General features: G+C 40.8%; 1 protein-coding gene across 1 annotated transcript in view; it reads right to left on the bottom strand.

Moving 5' to 3' along the window:
- The window catches only part of PARD6B (par-6 family cell polarity regulator beta), a 35242-nt gene that overhangs the window by 5090 nt on the left and 5023 nt on the right, over positions 1-25129 (bottom strand). Inside the window, exon 2 of the mRNA XM_050918143.1 lies at positions 20885-21107. Coding sequence (XP_050774100.1) covers positions 20885-21107 — 223 coding nt within the window. The remainder of the gene's footprint in view (positions 1-20884; positions 21108-25129) is intronic.

Here is a 25129-nt window from a genome sequence, read left to right as displayed (position 1 = left end):
AGTAAAAAGTTGTCAGCATGCTGTACCAGCAACAATTTTCTCTGTCAACGAGGTAATTATTCTAACATTAAATCAAGATAGTTTATTTTGTTAATGTCACTTCACTTTACAATCACCAAAGAAAAGCTATTGTAAGTATTTCAAAAAAATTAAGCAAAATTAATAGTGTATTGGAGGAGGCAAGAATGAGAATCCAGCTGTTTTAAAACAAGATGTTTATCAAAAATAGTAGTGTTCTTTCTCTCTCTCTACACACACACACACACACACACACACACACACACACACACACACCCCCCTACTTAAAATTCTTATACAGAAAGCAATTCCATTTATTAAAATTTCTCCCTGCCTCTATGTTTCAGTTCACTGGAACAGAAAGAATGAAAAAGGTTCATTGGCTCCTTTCCCTATTATTGTCAAGTATCTGGATGCTAGCCAAGTGACCTGGATTCAATCTCCAGAAAGTTTAGTTCATTCCACACAATCCCATCTCTGCTCCTACACTGTGTAGGTAAAATTGCTGGTAATAAACTAAAAACAACAGACCCCGCACAGCAGGAAATACTTAAGGCAAGTGATGTAACCAATAGCCAATATTACAGCTTCCATAATTTGGTTTCAGAGGGGTAGCTGTGTTAGTCTGTATCAGTAAAAACCAAAGACTTAGTCTAAGGTGCCACAAGGACTCCTAGTTGTTTTTCCATAATTTGGAGTGACAAGTGTCTGAATAGTTTATATTTGCTCAAGGGTTTTTTCATGGATTTTTTTTGCAGGGGGAGAGTGGGAAGCCTACAAAACATAAGATGCATTAACTGGTTTTTACGGAAAAGAAAATTAGCTAGCTTTAGAACACTAAAATTACTTGTTAGTTCAGAAATACAAATGCAGTGTTCTTGTAGCCGTGTCAGTCCCAGGATATTAGACATACAAGGTGAACGAAGTAAAACATTACCTCACACATTTTTTCCCTCTAACTTTAAACTTCACTAAATATGCATTTCATAGAAAACTTCTTTGGTTAAATCTTCGCATAGCATAATTCTCAGATGTTTTGATTATTCACAACAATCATATTTCACCAGGCTTACTTGGATTAACATTAGCACTTCTTCAATGTTATGCTATCATTTTGCCTCATTTTAAATACAAACATTTTATTCCCTTATAGAAAAAACTGACACCACTACATTGCTTTTCTACTTAGCACATGAACTTCTGGGACTAACTAGCCCTTTGATCCAGGAAGCTGGAATTTCTTGGTGCACGTTCTGGGTGCCCTATCAATTATGCCATATAGTGAGAAGGGTTTCAAAGGCCAAATATTAATCCAAATGGTACGTGAAAATAGTATTTCCATAATTTTGATCAAGTGTAAAATTTGAGTTGACTTTATGAAGTTTCTTCATGGGACTTTGAAAGTAAATAAAGTAAAGAAAAAAATATGTAGTGCAATGCAATGCTCCATATATGGGATTCATAAGATACACATACCAGAAAAACATGTCAGAGTAAACTAGCAAACATCTTCCTCACCCCTTAAAAAGTGAACTGCACTGATTGTGTTTACTTAGAACATTAATAGCTCCACAGGAACCACGGTAGGGCAAGATACTGCAATGTGCTTTGGAAAGCTAAAGACCGAGTTCAGTAACCAAGAACAAAGACGGCAATTCTAAATACTTAACCTAACAACTAATTTCTTTCACATTTAAATACTAAAAATGTAAACATTAAAGTGGCTGTTTGAAAGCAGGAAATATAAAGTGTAATAATGACAGTCTGAAAAAGGGGTTCTGGAATGCAACAGTTGGAAAATACTAAGTGCCCCAGACAAAGAAATCTCAGATGGACCTTCAGCGTTCCAAGCAAAGTGCTTTACAATTTCACAAGATTTGCACATTCAAGCATTATTGACAAAATACCTTTAAATTAAGTGAGACACAAGACCTTAAGTATCCTCTTGGTGACCCATAAATACTATACATCCCATTTAAAGTCCTCTATTGCAGACCTATTGGAGATACAGTAAATCTGAAGCCTATAGTTTTGTCAAATAATGCAGCAGAGGGTTGGGGGCTCAGTGCATGTTTTAGAGAAGGGAAAATAAATGTATAAATCTTACCAGTTGATTATCTGACATGGCTTCAAATAGCAGAGGCAAGTTAATATAAATAATAAATATTTAACAGTAACTGTTCTATGCTGTGTAGGGTTGAGAATTTAAGTGAAAAAGAGATGTAGGAAATTTAAAGTTAGCTGCTATGATAACTAATACACCCCCTTATGTTTATGCACTATTTTATACTACACAAAGAAATCTAATTTACATTAAGGCTGCTCAAGAGCATTTTCAATCGAGACATTAAAAATCTAAGGAAGTCACTAGTTAAATCAATACTTCCATACTATATCCAAAAGTGATCTTCTTGCCTTTATCTTGACTCCTATACAACTCCCACTTGGAAGGCCATGGTATCTTACCAAAATATCCACTCACCCCTCCAATGCCATCTCTTCAACCCCCCCGTAAGTACTGAGGGAGCTATGGTAGGACCACCATGGATAGTCCTGCATACGCCACTGCTTCAGGGCAAATAAAATATTTTCATAGTGCTGCTGCTTGGGGTATGCCAAGTATTTAAATTAGCAATGCCCTGGGGAGTCTCATTCCATGCTTTGACCTCTTCTCTCCTCCCCCTCCCCAACAACTGCCTCCCCAACTTCCCAAGATCAGGAGTGCCAAGAGTTAAAGCAACACAGTTAACAAATCAAGAAGAAACACTGGGAAGTGTAAAAAATGAGAAGGAAGTAAAACAGGGGTGGGCAAACAACTGCCCGCACGCCAGACTGGCCCATCAGGGCTTTGGATCTGACCCGCAGGATTGCCACCCCCGTGGCACCGCAGGCCCCGTGCCACTGCTGGAAGTGACCAGGACCACGTCCCTGCAGCCCCTGGAGGTGGGGTGGAGCAGAGGGCTCTGTGCACTGCCCTCGCCTCCAGGCACTACCCCCCACAGTTCTCATTGGCCGGGAACAGGGAACTGCGGCCAATGGGCGCTTCAGGAGAGGTACCCGCAAGGGAGGGCAGCATGCAGAGCCCTTTGCCCCTCCTCCCCCAGGGGCCGCAGGCATGTTGTGCTGGCCGGGAGCCTGTCTTAGCCCCACTGCACACCGCTGCCACCCTGGAGCCACTCCAGGTAAGCAGCGCCCGGCCGGAGCCCGCACCCTGAACCCCTCCTGCACCCAACCCCCTGCCACACCCCTCCTGCATCCCTGCCTGAGCCCCCAACCCTCTGCTGCAACATGTATCCCTCCTGCATCCCAACCCCTTGCCCTGAGCCCCCTGCTGCACTCCTCCTACACTCTAACCCCCTGCCCTGAGCCCCCTCCCACACTCCGCAACCCCTCTTGCACCCCAATCCCCTGCCCTGAGTGCACTCGTATGCCCAGTACCGCTCCTGCGCTCCAACCCCCTTCCCTGAGCTTCTTCCTGCACACCACACTCCCTCCCACACCCCAACCCTCGGCCCCAGCCTACATTCATGTCCCTGCATGCAATTTCTCCAGCCATATGTGGCCCTCGGGCCAAAAAGTTTGCCCATCCCTGAGCTAGAAGAACTTGACAATTCCACCGGCTACATTTCAGGGAGTTTAGTTAGGTTATAAGAGGGTTCATTTTGTTTTATTTAAAAAAATTAAAAGCAGTCTATTAGAGAAATTTGGAGCTATTGTGGTTCTTTACCTAGAGAACTAAAAAAACGCCAAGAACTGGGGCCAAATTTTTAAAAAACTCAGGTCCAAATAGCAATACGGGCTCTTTAAGTGTTCCCTGTGCTAAATCTTTGTTGTAACCTTTGAAAATCTATTTGCTTCCTGAAGAGTTTCAAATGAAATTTGATGACTAAATTCAACTGCTCAAATTGAAAGATGTATTTTAGTTCACTGAAAATACAAACCTCAAAGCAACACTAACTATGGAGTCACTTCCAATACTTCTAATTACTGTGTTAAATCTGCACAGTGCTTAATTTGTAATGAAAGAGGTGCTGGGGCTCAACCAGTTTTTTTTTTATATTCATAACTGATGCAACAAGCCCAGAAGTGCCGGGGCTGTGAACTGCCAAGGGGCTCAGCCCTGGCACAAATTAAGCATTGTATATAAACAATAAATATGCAACATTCAGACTGCTGTGGATATTGTGTTTTTTCTGCTTAGAGTAAGAGAAAACGTATGCAAAAAATTGATGCAAAGTTAGGAAAATTAAATCTGGGATATATTTGAATATGTAATCTAGGGACAGTACATTCAAAGTCCACAACTGCACTTTTAAGTTCAAGGTTCAGAGTGCAAGGTGCAAAGCGTGTAACTTTAAACTGAATGTGTGAGCCAATGATTACACATTCAACAGGGACAGACAGGGGATGGGAAGGGCCATAGAGATCAAAGTTAAGATGGGCTTGTCAGTCTCAGTCCAATTTGTCCACCCACCATATATCAGATATCCATGAGAACTTAATTTGATACTGCGCAGTCCTAGGAATCAAAAATTTTAAGTTTCATCAAATAAACTGTTATAAAGTCATTTGCAGCATTATTGTAGCAATGTTGGTTCCAGGATATTAGAGAGACAGGGTGGGTGAGGCAGTATCTTTTATTGGACCAAATTCTACTGGGGAAAGACAACCTTGTGAGCTACACAGAGATCTTCAGCTCTTACAAAGTCAAACAGCTGTAGCATAAAATCAACAATCTTCATCGGGAAGATGAGCATGTATTAGTTGAAAAATCAGTAAATAATCGATAAGATGCTGAGTTTATTTTCAGCCTAAAAAGTGGGGATGTGGAGGAGAATCAGGGTTTGGATTTTTAGGATTTGGGCTCACAATTCCATGAATTTACATACCTGAACAATTGACTAAAAGTGGCCATTTGCATGCAATTACAGCAATTGTGGTCTTAAGATTTTGAAAATTCTGGCCTTAAGTAATCATTCTGAATGTTACACACACAAAAAACCAATAATCAATTTTACTTATCCCTTTGGACACTGGTCACTCAGGGAGCATGAACCTTGATCATCATCTAAAAAACTGGCAAGCTCCGAGTCATCCGGCTATTACAAACTTAGGTGCTCCCAATCCTTATGGAGAGTCTACAGGTTAGGTTGCCAGTTTTCTTGAATAGAAAGGTCCCCATTAAATTAAGAGGCCAGCACACACACCACACACAAAACTGACAGGTCCTTCGGAAGGAGATTGAGCATGTTCTAAATAGCACTGTATCTTGATGAAAGTTAAACAGGGAGAAAGGACAGAGCAACAAGTTTGGCCTTTTTCCTGAGCCTGGTAACGTCCACTAGAATGACTACCTTCCAGTACAGTAAAGGCAAGAACTTCCATAGGCCTTGAAGACGGGAAATGTGTGCTGCCATGTAAATTTATTTTTAGTAGGAAACCCAGAATAGCATATACACCGCTACCTCGATATAACGCCACTCGATACAACATACATTTGGATATAACGTGGTAAAGCAATTCTCCAAGGGGGGGGCAGGGGGTTGCGCACTCCGGTGAATCAAAGCAAGGTCAATATAACATGGTTTCACCTATAACGCGGTAAGATTTTTTGGCTCCCAAGGACAGTGTTATATCGAGGTAGAGGTGTATCCTAGAGATCTATAATTACACGATTGGTGCCAAAGACTTAAATCTTAAGTCACCAAGAGGAAAGCCTTTAAATAATTTTAATCAACTTTTCCATTTCTACTTCAGTTATTTTCTTAAAAAGTGCACTCTGATATAACCATTAAAACATGTTGGCTTACATTAAATTACGTATATCATCTTCTAGTTAAGAGGGAGTGCTATAACTACGTACATTTATTTAAGCAATTATTTAACTTCTTTTCAGATTCTCAAGTGTATATTTTAGTAGGTTAGAAAATGATTAATACATTACTTATTTACTAGATAATTAACTTTTGTTCATGATTGTCAAGGTGCATTAGGATAGTAACTGAAATTAAAAACAAAACAATATAGGTTTTTTGTTAAAACAACCTTAAGTGTTTTGGATTCCTAAACTGCTCTTATCAAAAGATGTTTCACATTTAAAACCAAACGATTTATTACAACTGAGGGATGAAATGTAGTCAAAGAATTAAACTAATTTCAGGTCTGCCTGGGAAAACTTTCAAATTACTCCTGGGGGAATTCAGCACCAAAAAAATAAAAATTCTGCACACAATATTTTAAAATTCTGCAAAATTCTGCATATTTAAAACTATGCAACGTAATCACGCTGGTTTCAATTATTTTGGTAATTTATTTAAACTACAATACAATGGATGAAAAATGGGAGTGGGGAGCACTGGAGGAGATGTCCCAAACACCTTCTGTTTAATAGTAATGTAGCTAGTATTGACTCTTTACTTCTGGTTTAGTCAAATATATGCAGCCATATGCTCAGTGTTACATCTAAGGCAACTGAAAAGCAAGTGAGGGCTGGGGACTCAAACTCACAATTTGTATTGGCTACTAACCATCTTCAGAAAGGTCAGCAGCACACAGTTCTTGGAGCAAATTTTGATAGGAAATTTTTTCAGTCCAAAAGTTTATACCAGTTCTAATCACTAAATCATCATAAGCATTTATAAGGCCACACTGTCCTTCACACCACTCTGGTAATGTAAGAAGCCTTAAAATTTTTACACCTGTTTTATACTCCTGTGGGAATTCACTAAGAACAATGGGAACAATTTACTAAGCAGGCAGGCTGCTACATTCTGCTGTGCCTGAGGGGACACGCCTATCTCCCCAGAAACACCCCAAAGCTCCGCCCCTCCATGCCAAGCATGCCACAATAGCGGGAAAAAGGGACAGAGTGTTTCTCTCAAATGCATGACTGCCCAGCCCTCTCGCCCATTCAGTGATTTATGTCTCCACCGGCTGCCCCAGGCGCCTGACCCGACCTGCCTGCATTGCAGGGAGAGCCGTGTGACCACGTTTGCGGCTTCCCTTTACTTCCCCATTAGAAGTCATTTTTCTGTGAGGAAGTAAAGAAATCTGCGGGGGGCACGAATTCTGCACATGCACAGTGATGCAGAATTCCCCCAGGAATATCAAATATGCCTAAGTGAAAGTGACTAGAGTTTAAGTTCCTACTCGTCTAAGTCTCTTGAAAATGAGAGTCTCCTAAAGGGCTCATCTACACTACAAAGTTAAGTTGGCTTAACTACAATGCTCAGGGCTACCAAAAATTGCACACCCTGTGCAACGTAGTTAAGCCAACCTAAACCCCAATGTGTAGACATGGCTAGGTCAATGGAAGACTTCTGTTGACCCTAGCTACCACCTCTAAGAACTACTTTTGTTGCTGTAGTAAGGGTATGTCTACACTACCCGCCGGATTGGTGGGTAGCAATCGATCTATTGGGGAATCGATGTATTGAGATACATTGATCCCTGAACACACTCTCCGTCAACTCCAGAACTCCACCAGGGCGAGAGGCAGAAGCGGGGTTGATGGGGACCGGCGTCTGTCAATCCCGCGCTGCGAGGACGCAAAGTAAATCAATCTAAGATACGTCAACTTCAGCTATGCTATTCTCGTAGCTGAAGTTGCTTATCTTAGATCGATCCCCCCCACAACATAGACCAGGCCTACATGTCTATACTACAGTGCTACAGAGGCTCAGTTGTAGTACTGCAGCTGGGCCGCTGTAGTGTTTCTAGTTTAGATGTACCCTAAGACAAGTTACTTCGGCTGACCTATCATGCCATATTTACAAAGCTTGACCTCAAAAGTTAGAATAATCTTTCTTTGTATAGGAAAAGATTTTATACAGAAACAGTGTCTTTTATTCACTCAAAGTTTTTGATAGAGGCTCATGGATTCAGCATTTTTTAATTTAAATATTTTAAGAGATTACAATAAGTTTAGGCCTTACATTTTATATTCAATTCCATTTCATTTTAAAACAGGTTTATTCTTCCAAAGAAAAAAATCATTTAAAGAAAAATCATATTTTTTTAAAAACAGATTTTTTGCTCATAAACCAGATATTTGTAAACTTTTAAATATCACTATGCATTTTTATCTGAAGCTTTGACATCAATTAAGACCACTAAAAATCACTCCCCTAGAAAAAGTACCTGGAGAAAGAAGTGTCTTTTTCCAGAGATGGCTAAGCCAAACAAGAGTACCACATAGCACCATAAGAATTCGCTACAGCACTAACGGCACTGTAAGCTGAATGTGAAATTTAAACTACGGAAAGAAACATGAACTATGAAAAGCTATCAAAACAGGTCAGAGAATTTTTAACCCCTATAGTTAAAAATCTGTGATTATAAATGCAATTTTTCTGGAGTTTAATTTTAGGCTGAAAGTTCACATGCTGATTTTCAGCGGATACTGATTTAAGTGATAGCAACACAGTTACTGTAGGTAAAGGGAGAAACTGTTATTGTAGGTATAAACAATAGGTTACACAGCCTTGGATATTCGAACCTGTTTTATTAAGAATGTTAGCTGGGGCAAGGGTTATTTTGTATTAGTCATGGGATCTTTAACTCTGCCTCTCTCACTGAGGCCTGGTCTACACTACGCGTTTATACCGATTTCAGCAGCGTTAAACCGATTTATCGCTGCACTCGTCCACACAACAAGGCCCTTTATATTGATATAAAGGGCTCTTTAAACCGGTTTCTGTACTCCTCCCCGACGAGAGGAGTAGCGCTGAAATCGGTATTACCATATCGGATTAGGGTTAGTGTGGCTGCAAACTGACAGTATTGGCCTCCGGGCGGTATCCCACAGTGCACCACTGTGACCGCTCTGGAAAGCAATCTGAACTCAGATGCACTGGTCAGGTAGACAAGAAAAGCCCTGCGAACTTATGAATTGCATTTCCTGTTTGCCCAGCGTGGAGCTCTGATCAGCATGGGTGGCGATGCAGTCCCAAATCCAAGAAGAGCTCCAGCATGGATCGTACGGGAGATACTGGATCTGACTGCTGTAAGGAGAGACAAATCTGTTCTATCAGAGCTCCGTTACAGAAGACGAAATGACAAAGCATTTGAAAAAAATCTCCAGACTATGATACAGAGTCCACAACACAGTGCTGTGTGACAAGCGTAACGGAAAGCCAAAGAATCTAATGGATGCTCATGGAGGAAGGGACGGGGGACTGAGGACTCCAGCTATCCCACAGTCCCTGCAGTCTCTGAAAAGCATTTGCATTCTTGGCTGAGCTCTCAATGCCTGTAGGGTCAAACACATTGTCCGGGGTGCTTCAGGATATATCTCGTCAATTTACTCCCCCTCCCCCCCATGAAAGAAAAGGGGAAAAAATCATTTCTTGACTTTTTTCAATGTCGCCATATGTCTTCTGCATGCTGCTGGTAGACATGGTGCTGGGGCAATGAACAACAGCATCCTCTCCCCTCCCTTCCCCGGTGGAAGACGGTACAGTGCAGTAGGACTGGTACCCGTCCTCATCATCAGCCTGTGAGTGCTCCTGGCTGGCCTCGGGTGAGGTAGGCCGGGGGCGCCTGGGTAAAAATAGGAATGACTCCCTGTTATTCCCAGCAGATGGTACAGAACGGCTGGTAACCATCCTCATCATAGCAACTGGGGGCTGAACTCCATCAGCCCCACCCTCCGCCCCTTTCATGTCTAAAGAAAAGTTTCAGTATTGCCTGGACTATCATACAGGGCTGCCCAGAGGATTCCGGGGGCCTGGGGCCGTCGGCGGCAGGCGGCTCCGGTGGACCTCCTGCAGGTGTGCCTGCGGAGGGTCCGCTGGTGCTGCGGCTCCGGTGGAGCATCCGCAGGCGTGCCTGCGGGAGGTCCACCAGAGCCACAGGACAGGCAAGCGGCAGGGCGCGCCCTGCGCGGCAAAATGTCTAGAGCTGGCCCTGTTTGGCAGCAGGGGGCCCCCGCCGCGGGTCTTCGGGGCACTTCGGCAGTGGGTCCCGGAACGGAAGGGCCCCCCGCCGCCGAATTACCGCCGAAGACCAGGTTGCACTTCAGCGGCAGGTCCCGCTTCGGCGGTAAGTCACTGGTGGGGGGTCCTTCCGCCCTGGAGCGGAAGGATCCCCCCGCCGGCAAAGACCGGGAGTGGAAGAAGCTCCAGGGCCCGGCCCCGCAAGAGTTTTCCAGGCCCCCTGGAGCGAGTGAAGGACCCCGAAAAACTTGTGGGGGCCCCTGCAGAGCCCGGGGCAAATTGCCCCTCTTGGCCCCCCCTCTGGGCGGCCCTGCTATCATAGCTGCGGGAGGCTGCCTCCCCCTCAATTTATCTCACTAAAAAATCAGTGTTTCTTATTCCCGCATTCTTTATTACTTCATCACATAAATGGGGGGACCCTGCAACGGTAGCCCAGAAGGGTTCGGGGAGCAGGGAAGCAATGGGTGGGGTTGTTGCAGGGACACCCCCTAGAATGGCATGCAGCTCATCATTTCTGTGGGATCTGACACGGAGCAGCTGTGCTCTCTGGTTCTCTGATACACTGGTTCTATAGTACACTTGCCCCATATTCTAGGCAGGACTTACTATTTTTAGATACAACATAAAGGAAGGACCTGGGGGGTCATTCCCATTTTTGTCTTTGTGCCCCCGGCCGACCTCAGCGAAGGTCAGCCAGGAGCACCATGACAGCAGCGGATGGTACAGAACGACTGATAACCATCATCTCATCGCCAATTTACAATGGCACAGCAGACGGTACAGAACAACTGGTAACTGTCTCTGCTACCTTGCAAAGGCAAATGACACTGCAGTACCGCCTCTGTCAGCAGCATCCAGTACACATACGGTGACAGTGACAAAAGGCAAAACAGGCTCCATGGTTGCTATGCTATGGCATCTGCCAGGGCAATCCAGGGAAAAAGGGCATGAAATGATTGTCTGCCGTTGCTTTCACGGAGGAAGGAATGAGTGACGACATTTACCCAGAATCACCCGCGACACTGTTTTTGCACCATCATGCATTGGGATCTCAACCCAGAATTCCAATGGGCAGGGGCAACTGCGGGAACTATGGGATAGCTACCCACAGTGCAACGCTCTAGAAATCGACGTTAGCCTCGGTACATGGATGCACGCTGCCAAATTATTGTGCTTTGTGTGGCCGTGTGCACTCGATTTTATACAATCTGTTTTACAAAACCAGTTTATGTAAAATCGGAATAATCCTGTAGTGTAGACGTACCCTGATTGTTTACACAGAAGAGGCCTTGTAATGCTGTAGAAATATTTACAGGGCTTATTGTTACATATAAATAGAAATTTTAAAATTATCTAAATACCTGAGATTTTAGAAGTCTAGTTTTAAGATTGTACAACTAAGGCCAAATTCAGCTAAGCTGGTAAAAGGCAGTGTGTGTCTTCCCATAAGTTCCCTCTGCCCCTTGGAAAGTCCACCCTTGCAGAGGTGATGCAGTGTCATCACCCTTCAAGAGTTTACTACTAGGTATGCGAGAGCATGTAAGAAGGTTTAACTCACTGTTGCTCCAAAGATCTATCAGTGAGGTTTTTTTTTGGTTTGTTCTTTTTTTGGTTTTACTAAAGAGTCACTGAATGCACTCACGAAAGCTCATGCTCCAATACATCTGTTAGTCTATAAGGTGCCACAGGACTCTTTGCTGAATGCACTATGTAAATCTGTCAGGATTCAGACTGTTTTAATGGCCCCTCCTCTGTCAAACCTAAACAGACTTCAGCTTTCATAATATTTATTCCATTTTCTGTAGAGTAGACCCATTTTAAAGCCATTTTTAAGCAAGCATCAGAAGTCAGTTGCACACGCACTCTGTATTTTTGCTTCATCTCTTATTAATAATAAAATTTGGATTGCTGATGACAACGTATCTAGAGTGCTCATTTTATGCAGGTTCCCACTCCAATGCTCATGCTTTCCTTTTAAAATAGTCTCATAACTTTTACTGTCAAAGTAGTTGTAACTTGGTATTTTAATAAAAAAGGTGTGGAAAAATGACCTATTTATTACAGCACTGGTAGTAAATATGGTTGAGAGTAAAATGCTGTCAGTTACAACTCTGTTTCCAGGTGCTCATCACTTTCCAAAGGAAATTTCTTGAGCTGAAACAGTTCTCCTTACTTTGTTGCATTCAAAAGGTGAATTTTCTAGGAAAATCTGAGCCATTTATGATGAGCTGTTTTGTATTTAAAACTACAGAAATAATGTACTTTGTTCTTGAGACTGAAGAAAATTAGCTTTAAGAAGCCTCAGGGGAGAAATTGCACACCCAGCTATCAGACAACAGAGTTTTACAGAGTATTAACAGACATCAGCTAGTCTTTGGCTTACCCAGTGCCCTTTAGGTGTGAAAATAGGACAAGTTGAGAATTTTATTGCTTAGCCTCAGCTTAACTGTTGACTGTAGACTTTGGGGTTATAGTTTTTTTTTCATTAAAAACTGAGAGATAGACAAGAACAGCCATACTGGGTCAGACCAAAGGTCCATCTAGCCCAATATCCTGTCTGCCAACAGCCCAATGCCAGGTGCCCCAGAGAGAATGAACAAAACAGGTAATAATCAAGTGATCCATCCCCTGTCACCCATTCCCAGTTTCTGGCAAACAGAGGCGAGGGACACCATCCCTGCCCATCCTGGATAATAGCCATTGATGGACCTATCCTTCAAAAAAAGAACTAGATAGCTTCATGCACCCTGTTATAGTCTTGGCCTTCACAACATCCTCTGGCAAGGAGTTCCACAGGTTGACTGTGTGTGATGTGAAAAAATACTTCCTTTTGTTTTAAACCGGACGCCTACTATTTTCATTTGGTGGCCCCTAGTTCTTGTGTTATGAGAAGGAGTAAATACCATTTCCTGATTTACTTTCTCCACACCAGTCATGATTTTATAGACCTTTATTCTATCCACCGTCGTTTCTTTTCCAAGCTGAAAAGTCCCGGTCTTTTTAATCTCTCCTCATACAACATCCATACCATACCCTAATTATTTTTGTTGCCCTTTTATGAACCTTTTCTCAAGTCCAGTATATCTTTTTTTGAGATGGGGCGACCACATCTGCATGCACTATTCAAGATGTGGGCATACCATGGCTTTATATAGAAGCAATATTATATTTTCCTATCTTATCTATCCCTTTCTTAACAATTCCCAACATTCTGTTCACTCTTTTGACTGCCGCTGCACATTGAGTGGATGTTTTCGGAGAACTATCCACAATTACTCCAAGATCTCTTTCTTGAGTGGTAACAGCTAATTTAGACCCCATCATTTTATATGTATCGTTGGGATTATGTTTTCCAGTGTGCATTACTTTGCATTTATCACCACTGAATTTCATCTGCCATTTTGTTGCCCAGTCACCCACTTTTGAGAAATCCTTTTGTTACTCTTCGCAGTCTGCCTGGAACTTAACTATCTTGAGTAGTTTTGCAAATTTTGCCACTCCACTCTTTACCCCCTTTTCCAGATCACTTATAAATATGTTGAATAGGACTGGCCCCAGTACAGATCCCTGGGGGACCCCACTATTTACCTCTCTCCATTCTGAAAACTGACCATTTATTCCTACCCTTTGTTTCCTAGCTTTCAACCAGTTACCAATCCATGAGAGAACTTTTCCTCTTATTCCATGGCTGCTTATTTTGCTTAAGAACCTTTGGTGAGGGACCATGCCAAAGGCTTTCTGAAAATCTAAGTACACTATATCCACTTGATCCCCTTTGTCCACATGCTTGTTGACCCCCTCAAAGAATTCTAATAGAGTGGCAAGGCATGATTTCCCTTTACAAAAACCATCTTGACTATTCCTCAATACATTGTGTTCATCTATGTGTGACAATTTTATTCTTTACTATAGTTTCAACCAGTTTGCCCAGTACTGAAGTCAGGCTTACCAGTCTGTAATTGCCAGAGTCACCTCTGGAGCCCTTTTTAAAAATTAGTGTCACATTAGCTATCCTGCAGTCATTTGGTACAGAAGCTGATTAGTAGTCCTGCAATTTTACATGCACGTTCCTTCAGAACTCTTCGGTGACTATCATCTGGTCCTGGTGTCTTATTACTGCTTAGTTTATCAATTTGTTCCAAAACCTCCTCTAATGACACCTCAATCTGGGACAGTTCCTCAGATTTGTCACCTAAAAAGAATGGCTCAGGTTTGGGAATCTCCCTCATATCCTCAACTGTGAAGACTGATGCAAAGAATTTATTTAGTTTCTCCACAATGGCCTTATCGTCCTTGAGTGCTCCTTTAGCATCTCGATCGTCCGGTGGCCCCACTGATTGTTTAGGAGGCTTCCTTCTTCTGATAGCAATTTTTTTTAAAGTGTATTACTTTGAGTCTTTGGCTAGCTGTTCTTCAAATTCTTTGACTTTTCTAATTATATATTTACACTTCATTCGCCAGAGTTTATGCTCCTTTCTATTTTCCTTATTAGGATTTAACTTCCACTTTTTAAAGGATGTCTTTTTGTCTCTCAGTGCTTCTTCTACTTTGCTGTTTAACCACAGAGGCTCTTTTTTGGTTCTCTATGTTTTTTAATTTGGGGTATACATTTAAGTTGAGCCTCTATTATGGTGTCTTTAAAAAGTTTCCATGCAGCTTGCAGGGATTTTACTTTTGGTGCTGTACCTTTTAATTTGTTTAACTAACTTCATTTTTGTGCAGTTGTCCTTTCTGAAATTAAATGCTACAGTACATAAGAACCAAGTATTGCAACATTCAAGAACAGGGGTCGGCGACCTTTCAGCAGTGTTGTGCCGAGTCTTCATTTATACACTCTAATTTAAGGCTTCGCGTGCCAGTAATACACTAACGTTTTTTAGAAGGTCTCTCTATAATATATAACCAAACTACTGTTATATGTTAAGTAAACAAGGTTTTCAATATGTTTCAAAAGCTTTATTTAAAATTAAATTAAAATGCAGATCTTATTAGTTTAGTGAGATCTTTGCCCTTGCTTTTCCTTGCTGAGTTTTCCAATGACTGGTGGCATGTATTTGGATACTTTAAGCTGCACACAGGCTTCGGAGTGATCAGCTGCTGAGGTGAGTGGAGCTGGCAGCTGGTAGGGCTGAGCAGGGCCAGAGGTCTGGACCCTGTCTGGCAGGGGGCCTGCGCTGGAACTCCAATCAGAAGCAAGGCGAGTGGGGCTGTGGCAGGGACTCCACTAGCAAGGGGCCAGCAGCCGGAACCCCAGAGTAGCGGCAGGCTGAGCATCTCCGCCCATCCTCGCTCTAAGGTTTTGGCCGCTGGCTCCTGCCAGCCGGGGTCTCAGCCTGCTGCCAGCCTGGGGTTCCCTCCCCCAGGCCAGCAGTGGGTGCTGAGTGGGACCCCAGCTGGAAAGGGCCCAGCAGCGGGAACCCCAGAGCGGCAGTGGGCTGAGCAACTCAGCCCACCACTGCTCTGGGGTTTCGGCAGCCGACTCCTGCCAGCTGGGGTCTCAACCCGCTGCCAGCCTGGGGTTCCTTCCCCCAGGCCAGCAGCAGGCGCTGAGTGGGACCGGCAGTGGGTCCCTGGCTGGCAAGGGGCCCATCCTGTGTGCCAAGTGGCTCAGCCCGCCCCGCGTGCCATCAAAAATTGGCTCGCGTGCCGTAGGTTGCCAACCCCTGTTCGAGCATATACATTATAAATTAAACAGAAAATGCAAGAGTTAGGACTCTTACAGAAACACCGTACAACTGTAGTATGCACTCCTTTGTTCATTCTTTCCTTGTTAAATGTATACCACAGAACCAAGTTAACATTAAACTTTTGCATTTTCTGATTTTACATTTAAGCTGCAACTTGTATGCAAATTGTGTATGTGCAACATTTTAAGATCTGTAATACCTTGATATAATGGGGTTTGCAAATAGTGTTTAGCAGAACTACTAAGATTCCTTCCGCGTTCTCCCCCCACCCCCAATTTAAGTCAGACTTATTAAAGTCACCATAGGAACCTAAACTCCAATTACAAAAGCAGGGTTCTTAAACTCATTTTTGCAACTAGAACTTAAACACCACCACAAAAAAGACCTCCATTTGAACACATGCCTGAAAATACAAGAAAGGGCCACTGAAGAGAAAAATAAGATTCTGGAAACTGCCTGTTAGAAAAGATCTGAACTTCAAGAGTTTCCGATCCTACAAAATAAAAAACAAACACCCTCCCCCCCACCACCCCAAAACACAGTAAATGTAACTCTCTCAGAAATCTCTATTACTGAGCTGGTGTTTTACCTTTTAAAATTCATTTCTTAAAGCTCAATGATGCACTGTGAAAAAACACAGTATTCCTAAACTTATCAGAATGCTACCACATTTCCAGATCAACAGACTATACAAACCATTGGGTTTTTTTTGGATACTAATTAGCTTTGGATGTTGTCTAAAGACTCTAAACTAGCAGAAAATTTAAGATAGAAAATTAGTTACATTATCTGGGGGAGAAGTAGGCAAAGCTTGAAGAAAACTAATTTCCATAACTCTACCAAGCAGCAAGATTCTGTTTAACCTCTCCTCGATTCCCAAACAAAAATTTTCTAAAGCAATGTCCTTGAGTACAAAGACACCTTTGTACTGACATCTAGCTAATCAGTTTATAGTTACAGTGAAAAATATTTTGGCAGAATGCCAAAGAACAAGGTGTTAACAACAAAGATGTAACGGTGAATGTCAACTTGGTATAAAAACTTCCCATTTTAAGGGTCTCAAACTCACTGGTGATACTAATTTTACGTGTATGTGATGTATTATTTAAAAAAAGTCTACAACAGTTGAAACTGAGTTTCAACCCGATATTCAACACCTGGAATTGCACAATTTGTTGACAAGCCCTCTGATATGCTTCTAAAGGAATGCACTTATTGGTAAAGTTATCCTTCAAGCGTCAAGCTTCCTAAGATAAACAGAACAATCTGAAGACATTTTATAAGAGTACCATAAATCTGGGGGCAAAAAAAATCTTTTTTTTTTTTTTTTTTTTTTAAAAGTCAGCCACACTGAACCTAACATTAGTATTTAACATTTATAAAATGACAGAGAAAAGAATGGAGACCTGAATATTGATTAGAGGCATTTTAAAACTAAATTGGGAAAACTTTTACAGGTATTTCAAAACGCTGGAAGCATGGGAAAACAGAGAGATATTCCTCAAAAAAAGAAAAAGTTTAAAACCCAACTCTTCTTTCATTCCACTAATCATCAAGCAGGACCAAAATTAATTGCATGGAGGATTAATGGGGTGCCAGAAACAATTTGATAGTTTTTCCCCAAACTCTAGTGACTCACTCTCATTTAAAAAAGCAATGGTGAGCATTAGGACTCTTACTGTTTTTGTCTATCCTCAGCATCTCTCTCTCAGCCACCCTGCATCTACTTCTGCAGGAAAGCATTAAGTTGAAGCAAAGTAGTATTACACTTGCAGCTGGTTACATAATGGAAGTGATTAAAATCATACAGTCCTGCTTTGTTGTGGGGTAATTTGTTCATGACATTAGCTCCCTATTAGTCTATGTCCTGAAGCATAAAGATTGATTACATCTGTAAAAACTTATAGCAGGCTATATTTATTATATTATGGAATAGTCATCCACGAGTTAAAAAAAGAAAGCCCTGTACTGCACGATACAAATGCCAGAAAGTGCTGCAATGAACAAGCTTGCATTAGCGAGGAAGGATTAAGTGATTTCTTAAGTCTCTCTCCACCTTTATACATCAAAATTTATTATTTTCACTTTGCTTCTTTAATATTCTGTGACAGTGAGTTCTACATGTTAAGTAAAGTGGTATTAAAAAACCCAGTATTTCCCTACATCTTTTGCTTCATTGAGTACCCTGTGTTCTTATATTGTGGAAGAGGGCAAAAAGATATGACCAGCTGGCCTTCACATTTTTTCATCCGTAGGTCAGGTTTCTCTTGCAGACAGAGAGACTCCCATATATCTTGACTGAATTAAAGCCACATTAATTCAGCCTTTGAATTCCCTTTTACCACTTCCAAGACATCAACAATACCTGTTAATCTGTTATAAAAGGAACTTCAGGATGCAGATAGGAGTGAGCTACTGTGTCTTAACCTAGGTGATAATGTCATGTTTAACCTAGACAATATTCATCTCTGGGGAAATTAACTTTTATTCTAGCACAGCCATAGTATAATGAACTCTTTATAAAGCTAACAAATTAGAAAGAAGTAAAAATAATCAACTCACCCTGCTAGGGTGTGTCCACACTAGGAGAAAAAGTGTTCTCTTACCACATTACCTAGCATAATAAAATCCCAGTGAAGACAAGGCAGTCTCTAGTTTTCACCTGTTCACAAGCTGAGGTAAACATTAGCAGGAACACAATGTTTACCTCAACATGCTAATAGCGTTAAAACTACAAACTCCTTTGCCTTCATTTGAACTTAAACTCATGTTGGTTAACATGTGACCCCAGGCCACCTGTTTTCCTGATGAAGTCAAGGCCTTTGACATTTTATTCTGGGGGTCTAGCTATATCACGGGTATTAATTATATAACATTCAGGATTCTAAAATATACTTATCTACTTACATGTACCTCAGGTTTTGCTATGGATGTGTCCCTCCCTTGCATTCTAGCTTCTCATTTAAAATACACATCAATTTCTAAATAAGCAAAATGCTGGGATTAGACATTTTCAGGTGTCTGAAGACACATCTACTTTTCCTCTCATATTGTGGTGGTCTACTGCTAAGGGTGTTGTCGTTCCCCACTATCTCTGCTTAAGTTATATTGGGTATAAACTTTCCCATTAGAAAAATCTACAGGTTATTTCTGTTAGTCAAGCAATGTAGCAGAAGGTGGTACAAAGGTCTCAAAAAGCGGTGGCAGTACAGAAATCTAATTTTTATTCTGTCCCCTCATCAAATTCTAGTTTCAAGAGTGACAAATTGAAGCAGCCTTGTCAATGGTGAGTATTTCTTCAGCCATACCTTATTTCCACTTCCACTGAAGTGCAGACACAAAAGTTATGCAGCTGAACAGGAAATAAAGTGCAATTACACCTAATTGAGCAATAAAACAAATTAGAAGTTATACTGCCTGGATTTCTAAGTAGTTTTCAGCATCATGAAACTAGGCCTGAGCTGCTAACAACCTTTTTTTTTTTTTTTTTTTTTTTTTTTTTCTTCCAAATAATGGACTGACTATGAAGAAATTAAAGAACTCAGATTTTTTCAATTTGAACAAATTTTAGATTTACATCACCCTTCAGTACAATCTTTTTCAAAGTAATCACACTGGTACAATATAAATATAGGTACTGGCTGTCAGACTGATTTTGAGACCCAGTTTTGGGAACAACTTTGAGCGCTATTTCCTCATCTTCTACAGCTCAGGCATGGAGTCACAGAGCAATAAGACTGGTATCAAAGAGGAGTGGAAAAGGGGAGGAAAGACAATGGCTGGTTGCTACAGTGTTTCCCTCTGACCACTTACGGAAGTCACTTTAAAAATTAAAACTAGTCAGTGCCTAGAACTGAGAAATGTTGTCCCATACTATACCAAAATAATCTACATGTCAATCAATCATGCTTTAAGAATGAATTTTAACATGTGTACAAGGAGTTGCATGTACAACTGTAGTAACAAAACATATGGTGATAAATGCAACCTTAGTAATCTCAATCTGACAAAGTGATTTATCTGCTCTCGTCATATGGCTGCTGAAGGAGCTTACATAGAATCTAGAGACGGAAAAGACTTATTAGGTCATATAGTCCAGCTACCTGCCAATTCAGGATTGAAACAGTCTTTACCTGTTCCATGAACACCTAAAGCAGTAAGATGTATTTGCTGTAAACATGATGGTTCACAAATGACAAATTTTTATTAAGAGTTCTGTTAGGAAAGAGGAAATTCAGCTAAAACATTTTTCTAAAAAGTTCTCTCTTTTCTGAGAAGAAGAATCAGAAATATTTATTTTTGCACTGGGAAAATATCTATTTTATTGATCTTTTAAATAGTAATTACTACAGAGAGCAAAAGCTTTATTCAACATGCAACAAATTATGAATACTTTGAAACAGCACTCAAATGATGGAGTTTAAGGATAAGACCAAAAAAATTCATCTAGAAATTACACCTATTGCTGAAAGAAAGATGTGGGAGAAGACAAATTTCCATTCTGAATAAGAAATAATCATTCCATTGGAACTTCGACAGCTGAAATAAGCAACCCTTCAACATGACACATTAGCAAAATGTAAAATATATCAGGTTATAAGATTAATCTTTAAGCTATACTGATGCCCATTGCTTCAAAGAAGATATCTGTTCAAACCAAGCTTATTTTGTATTTCAATAACATCCTATTGTCCAGTTAGGATATGATGAATGCATGATACTGTTAAGCTTTCAGTGGAAACAAAACCAGACATGAGCAACTGCCTTTAAACAATATACAAAAACATTCACTGGAGAATGCTGATTCAACTTTAATGTTTCTGTCCAATTTGAATAAACTAAGAATTGAAAATGTTCATGAATGAAGACTTCATATAAAAGCAGTATTTCTACTGAAGTGAGGATGGATTTTTCCTGGAGCAAATGAGATTTAAATCAACATATTACAGACATTCCCAAATGTAAAAAGAAAAAAAAAAACAGAGAAAAGTAGCTTAGTAGCAGAGTTATAGGACAGAGTGGAATCTCGAGCCCTACCACAATGGTGCAACATACATTTCCAAACAGCCTGCTGCAAAGGACAGTTGGGAGGTTCCCAGTGAAGATCAGTAAGAAGTCAATACACATCAAGATGGAGAAACAGGATAATGTCTAATTGGGACTTGGGCAAAATATGTGACCGTGTGCATGGGTACTGCTTTGTACACAGTGGACACTTTCAGTACACAAAATTAGTGAACTTACCTTTTCTTTGAATGAAAATCCTGAGCAGAGGATTGGCTGTGGAAACTGCTTTATGATAATTGTCATCATTGTTGATAGGCAGCAGATCTCCATGAATGTCTATATACCCAACTAAAACTTCAACATTGGGGATCTTGTGCACATGCTGCAATAATCCATAAAACTCCTCAAACTTTCCAGGTTTGGTTCTTTCCAGAGAAAACCGTCGAAATTCAGCTCCAAACTACAATAAAGACATCTGATTTTAGTAAGACAGAAATCAATGTACACCAAGGCAACAGGATAACTTGAAAGATACAGGAAGCATTCACCAGGTCAAAAATTTAATTTACAAAAATATAATAAACTTAATGCATAGCCAAAAGGTTCTACAGATTTGAGTGAAAAGGTGACCTTTCAGATGTACTAATGTCAGAGGCCATGCCACATGGTTCAAAATATGTATGCAATTATTTCTGTCTTGAAGTAATCTGCTCCAATGCGAAGTCTTAAATCAGAACGTGATTACTTTTGATTCTATGCAAAGATTTTTGTTCTTACTGTTATATTTAACTCCAGGCCCAAATAACCACATGTAAGGTTAAAGCCTGGTCTACACCTAAAAATTAGATCAACCTAGCTACAATGCTCAGGGCTGTGAAAGATTCTGCACCCTGTGCAATGTAACTACATAAACATATACCCCAACTGTAGATTGGGTTGGTAGTGATTGCACGTCTAACATAGTGAATGCCAGTGAAAATGAGGTAGGATCAGAGGCTAAAATAGGAAAAGAATAAGTTAAAAATTACTTAGACAAGTTAGATGTTTTCAAGTCACTAGGGCCTGATGAAATGCATCCTAGAATACTCAAGGAGCCAACTGAGGAGATGTCTGAGCCACTAGCAATTATTTTTTGAAAAGTAATGGAAGACTGAAGAGCTTCCAGAAGACTGGAAAAGGGCAAATATAGTGCCAATCTACAAAAAGGGAAATAAGGACAACCCGGGGAATTACAGACCAATAAGCTTAATTTCTGTACCAGGAAAGATAATGGAGCAAATAATTAAGTAATCAATTGCAAACATGAAGGTGATAAGTAACAGTCAGCATTGATTTATCAAGAATAAATCTTGACAAACAAACCTGATAACTTTGACAGGGTAAAACGCCTTGCGGATGGGGGAAAGCGGTAGATGTGGTAGATCTTCACTTTACTAAAGCTTTTCCTACTGTCTCACATGACCTTCTTATAATCAAACTAGGGAAATACAACCTAGATGGAGTTACTATAAGGTGGGTGCATAACTAGTTGGAAAACCGTTCCCTGAGAATAGTTATCAGTGGTCCACAGTCATGCTGGAAGGGCATAACAAATGGGGTCCCACAGGGATCAGTTCTGGGTCCAATTGTGTTCAATATCTTCAGCAATAATTTAGATAACGGCATAGAGAGTGTAAGCATACACTTAGAAAGTTTGAGGATACCACCAAGCTAGTAGGGGTTGCAAGTGCTTTGGAGCATACAGTTGTAATTTGAAATGATCTGGACAAACTGGAGAAATGGTTTGAAGTAAATAGGATGAAATTCAATAAGGACAAATGCAAAGTACTCCACTTGGGAAGGAACAAACAGTTGCATGCATACAAAATGGGAAATAACTGCCTAGGAAGGAGTAATGCGAAAAGGGATCTGGGGATCATAGCGGACCACAAGCTAAATGAGTCAGTGTAGATTCATAGATTCTAGGACTGGAAGGGACCTCAAGAGGTCGAGTCCAGTCCCCTGCCCTCATGGCAGGACCAAAAACTGTCTAGACCATCCCTGACAGACATTTATCTAACCTACTCTTAAATATCTCCAGTGATGGAGATTCCACAACCTCCCTAGGCAATTTATTCCATTGTTTAACCACCCTGAGAGTTAGGAACTTTTTCCTAATGTCCAACCTAAACCTCCCTTGCTGCAGTTTAAGCCCATTGCTTCTTGTTCGATCCTTAGAGGCTAAGGTGAACAAGTTTTCTCCCTCCTCCCGATGACACCCTTTTAAATACCTGAAAACTGTTATGTCCCCTCTCAGTCTTCTCTTTTCCAAACTAAACAAACCCAATTCTTTCAGCCTTCCTTCATAGGTCATGTTCTCAAGACCTTTAATCACTCTTGTGGAGAAATTAGACACGGTGCAGAGAGAAGCAACATCTTTCTTGAAATGCGGTGCCCAGAACTGAACACAATACTCCAACTGAGGCCTAACCAGCGCACCGTAGAGCGGAAGAATGACTTCTCGTGTCTTGCTCACAACACACCTGTTAATGCATCCCAGAATCACATTTGCATTTTTTGCAACAGCATCACACTGTTGACTCATATTTAGCTTGTGGTCCATTATAACCCCTAGATCAGGGGTCGGCAACCTTTCAGAAGTGCTGTACCATGTCTTCATTTATTCACTCTAATTTAAGGTTTCGCGTGCCAGTGATACATTTTAACCTTTTTAGAAGGACGCTTTCTATAAGTCTATAATATATAACTAAACTATTGTTGTATGGTAAATAAAGTTTTTAAGAAACTTCATTTAAAGTTAAATTAAAATGCAGAGCCCCCCGGACCGCTGGCCAGGACCCAGGCAGTGCGAGTGCCACTGAAAATCAGCTTGCGTGCCACCTTCGGCACCGTGTAATACTGTTGCAAAAAAAAATTAAAAAATTAAAAAAATTAAAAAAAAAAAAGAGCAAACATCATTCTGGCATGTATTAGCAGAAGCAAGACTCTACTCCGCGCTGATTAGGCCTCAGCTGGAGCAGTTCTGGGCGCCACATTTCAGGAAAGATGTGGACAAACTGGAGAAAGTCCAGAGAAGAGCAACAAATATGATTAAAGGTCTAGAAAACATGACCTATGAAGGAAGATTGAAAACACTGGGGTTGTTTAGTATGGAAAAGAGAAGATGGAGAGGGAATGTGATAACTGCTTTCAAGTACATAAAAGGTTGCTACAAGGAGGAGAAAAATTGTTGTTCTTAACCTCTGAGGATAGGACAAGAAGCGGGGTTTTAGCCCACGAAAGACTTTTGCCAAATAAATTTGTTAGTCTCTAAGGTGCCACAAGGACTCCTTGTTGTTTTTGCTGATACAGACTGACATGGCTACCCCTCTGAAACATATTTCCTGAGTTCATGTTGCATAGTTTAGGTCTAATGTGCCACATAGGAAATGAGACCCTTGCTATTGTCATCATCAATTCTGTGTCTCTCACATTTATTTTCAAAAATATAATCAAAAGTTTTAGTTGCATTCAACTTGGGAGTCTGTGAAAACCCAGCAGAGACAAGGACCCTATCGTTTGCTCATTAGTACCATAATGAGTCAAACAGTTAGCACAACAAATGAAGAATTCTCAATACCTTCTGAACTCCAACACTCCTCCCCACTCTAAAGATGTTTAAATAAAGGAATTCACTGCAAATATCTCTGTTCTATAGATATGCTAACTACACTAACGTTAGTGAACAATAAGGTAGAATGAATCACATTCTGATTTCAGTCACGCCTCTGCATAACAAAGTAAATAAAACCTGCAGGAGGAACTCCCTTCAGTCAAAGAGCAGTGTGGTTTATTATAACATCAATAAGAACTTCTCCTTTGTTTCCATTAACTGTTTCCCCAAGAATTTGAAATATGCAACATCCAAGGAATTTTCCACATATTATGTATATTGCCACTGTTTGTATATTACTTAGAATTAATTTTCCAGTAGTGTAGTTTAATGTGACAGACATCAAATAAAATGTCACGAGCGAAAAAGGACAGCATGTTTGAGGTTACAATATCATAGAATGTCCAGCTTTTCAAAAATAACTGCATATTTTCCTGCATACACTACAAGCACATTTATTGTGTCTCCATGCTTGTGCAGTTAATGCAATCATGCAAGTTACAGTCTCAAAATCTTTTTCCAAAGTAGTGATTGCTGTTTCCATTTCAAAACAATATTCTAATTTCATTGCACTTTGTGTTCTTTCCCAAAACATAATTTTTGCAATGGTACATCACGTATTTACATGGTACTTTACTCTCTTAAAGAGACAGGCTTCACTATGCAAAACACAGGACAAGAAAGTTATGGGAGATTATTCAGACAGGACAGAGTGCTTGAAGAGGTGGACTTCAGAGGGGATGAGAGTATTTATCCAAGAACTGTGGGCCTGTCTACACTGGCACTTTACGGTGCTGCAACTTTCTCGCTCAGGGGTGTGAGCTACTGGA

Source organism: Gopherus flavomarginatus, chromosome 11 (assembly GCF_025201925.1).
Source record: "Gopherus flavomarginatus isolate rGopFla2 chromosome 11, rGopFla2.mat.asm, whole genome shotgun sequence".
Taxonomy (NCBI): Eukaryota; Metazoa; Chordata; order Testudines; family Testudinidae; genus Gopherus; species Gopherus flavomarginatus.
The sequence above is the reverse complement of the archived record's forward strand: the minus strand, read 5'-3'. Positions and strand labels throughout refer to the sequence as shown.